This window comes from Limulus polyphemus, unplaced genomic scaffold (assembly GCF_000517525.1).
Source record: "Limulus polyphemus unplaced genomic scaffold, Limulus_polyphemus-2.1.2 Scaffold1007, whole genome shotgun sequence".
NCBI lineage: Eukaryota > Metazoa > Arthropoda > Merostomata > Xiphosura > Limulidae > Limulus > Limulus polyphemus.
Window position 1 is genome coordinate 25694 of NW_013666617.1, and position 2787 is coordinate 28480.

General features: G+C 31.0%; 1 protein-coding gene across 1 annotated transcript in view; it reads left to right on the forward strand.

The window, feature by feature from the left end:
• Positions 1–2787, forward strand: part of LOC106461664 (serine/threonine-protein phosphatase CPPED1-like) — a 27124-nt gene that overhangs the window by 22222 nt on the left and 2115 nt on the right. The window contains exon 2 of the mRNA XM_013921508.1: positions 122–351. Coding sequence (XP_013776962.2) covers positions 122–351 — 230 coding nt within the window. The remainder of the gene's footprint in view (positions 1–121; positions 352–2787) is intronic.

A 2787-nucleotide genomic window follows, 5' to 3' on the forward strand; every position in this document is an offset into this window, starting at 1 on the left:
AGTATATTACTTTTAAGAGGTTTTATAGCATAAGTACATTGTTTATGCAAAGTTCAGTTTACTATTAAGAGTTGAACTTGTAGTTTTGATCTTCAGTATTATATTGATGTTGCTAATGCAGGAACCACTTTACGTAAACCTCAAGAGATTGATTTCAAGAAAGTTTTCAGTGACTTAGATCCAGAAATTCCTCTGATTTGTGTTTGTGGAAATCACGATATTGGAGATACTCCAACTCCAGACTCAATAATAACTTACAAGAACACTTTTGGAGATGATTACTTTTCTTTCTGGTGTGGAGGGATGATGTGTATAGTTCTGAACTCTCAGTATTTTCAAGACCCAAGTCTGGTAGGTTTGCATTACTACAGTACATGTTAGATTTAAAAATGTTTAATGGTATATTCCTCTGTCATGATTGGCTGTGCTGTTTACCAAGTTGTTATTTGTGGAATATGATTTTTTACTTGCATGTGTAAAATTGCCTGTACATCTTCCATATCACATTTTTCTGAATGTTAAAATTTTTAATTATTTAACTTGTTAAGTAAGTAAGTGAAATATACTTTCAAAAGTGAAGTCACGGCTACTATATTGTACATAAACCTTAATGTAGCATGTTATTGAGTTGTTAGTACAGAATTTTATTTCTTTGGTAAGAAAACAACAGCATGAAAAACCTTGAGACCAGAGCAGAATAGTGCATATTAATGTTTGTTTCTACACAGTTAGAACGGTCTTAGTTGGTAAAAATATACAATAGTTGCTTCACATATGTGTGAAAATAGTGAAGTCTACATTTATCACTGAAGAAGCTACTTCAGGTTTTCTTATCTGTAACAACAAAATGTACTAAAATGCACATTGTTCATAAACTGTTATATCACTGTCAGTTTTGTTATTTGATATTTTTGTGCCAGATCATAATAAAAAAGTTTTTTTTTTAAATTTCTCGAACTGACATTTAATTTAAATGGTTGCTTTGTATCCATTAATATATTTTATTTAGAAGGTAATTTTGTGGTCACATGCTATATCTTTGGAAGGCCAACAAAAAAAAAGTAAAGAATTCGTTTACATATATTATTATGTAGGTTGTGAAAAGCATAGCTATTTTACAGTCAACCTTTCAAAGACAGTACACGTCCTCTGCCAGTTACTTATTTTTACTGATTTGACCAAGATTTAGATTTTTTTGCCCCTCTATGTTTTTTCCTCCTCATTAATGAGGTTATATATATATATGTCTGTCATATTTTCACAAACTCATTATGTAATAGTTCATCATTTGTTGCATGCAGGATGAATGGGGTTGTAAACATATTTTTTAAAAGATTTATTTGCTCAGGATCTTTCTCCAGAAAAACTATTTTTTGACTGCTATGTTTTATCTATGTTCCACAAGTTGACTATACACTATAGTTCATAATTGTGAAGGTAAACATTACTAACAAGAAGTCGTTTCTCTTTTAATCAATCAGATATTGTTCTTTACATTAATATTTACCTTTTTGTTGACTCTTTTTTTTCATGTTTACAAATGTCTTGTTTATCAGTTCATAATTCTTCTCTTTGGACTCACTTCAGCTACTTAGAATAAGCCTTCATTTTCATAATTACTGAGACATTTGGATAGTTGTGGCACTTTTTTAAATATTAATTCCTTTTACAGACACAGGATGTTACTTTGAACTCGGAAATAGGGTGTCTCATATTCTTTGTTATATAAAGCAGTAGAGTTTGTCATTTACCATGATATGTTAATTAATTTGTGTATTGTTTAATTACTCGTTCTTCTGTGATGTTTTTGTTGGGAGGATCAGTCTTCACATACATTTTTTTATGTTTGTTATAGCAGTTGTGTGGGAGTGCTTTGTTATGAGTTCAAGAAGTTGTGACCATATGCAGAGAAGCTGTGTTGTATAAATATATGCCAAGTAGCTCATGGCTGTTAGGAATGTTTGTTAAAGATTTCTTTTGAAATTACATTAAACTTCTCTCATTCTGACTATAGTGCATTTTTGTGAGGACCACTTATTATCTGCCTGTGTGCACGGACTCAGGAAAACTCATTTGGGCCCAATATCACATTGTTAATTTATGAGCCTGTCTCATTCTAAGGGCCATATATTTTCTGGGCAGTTAACACAGATTTTTCTATCAAATAGTTTCAATACCTGCAGTATAAATTTCATGTTCTAGATTAGTGCTCTTGCCTTTGTAAATATCATATTCTGATGATGGTTCCAATTTGGTCAGATTGGATGTTGTTTTCTTCACTTTATCTGATGTAAAATAGTTCAGGTTACTGACCCCGAGTTCCTGTCTGTTTACGAGTTCTTCGAGTCTGTGTGACAACTTGCAAACTTTGATATTTATAATCGAAGACTTACTTACCACACTTTCTTATGCATGTTTTTAAACTCTGAAATTGGTGGTACTGATGTCATTTACACCCCTCTTTCTCTCAATAAAACTTTTAAGCTAAAAAATTTGAATCATTGAAGTTAACCACATTCTCACCTTTTGTTGTACTTTGGGTGCCTACTAAAATACTTGAGCTGGTTCTGATCATTTATATGCCAAAAGTAACTGTGATTGTGGTGTCAGTATCCTTTGCCATCTTTCTCTTTTTATGAGGTCTTGGTTTGATGTACTTGTATGCATGCTTAGCCTTTGGTGTATGTAATTGTATAGAATGTATGTCTTTTAAATGATTATTTTTATATAAGTTAGATTTAATGACATACATATATATATATATATATATATATATATATATATATA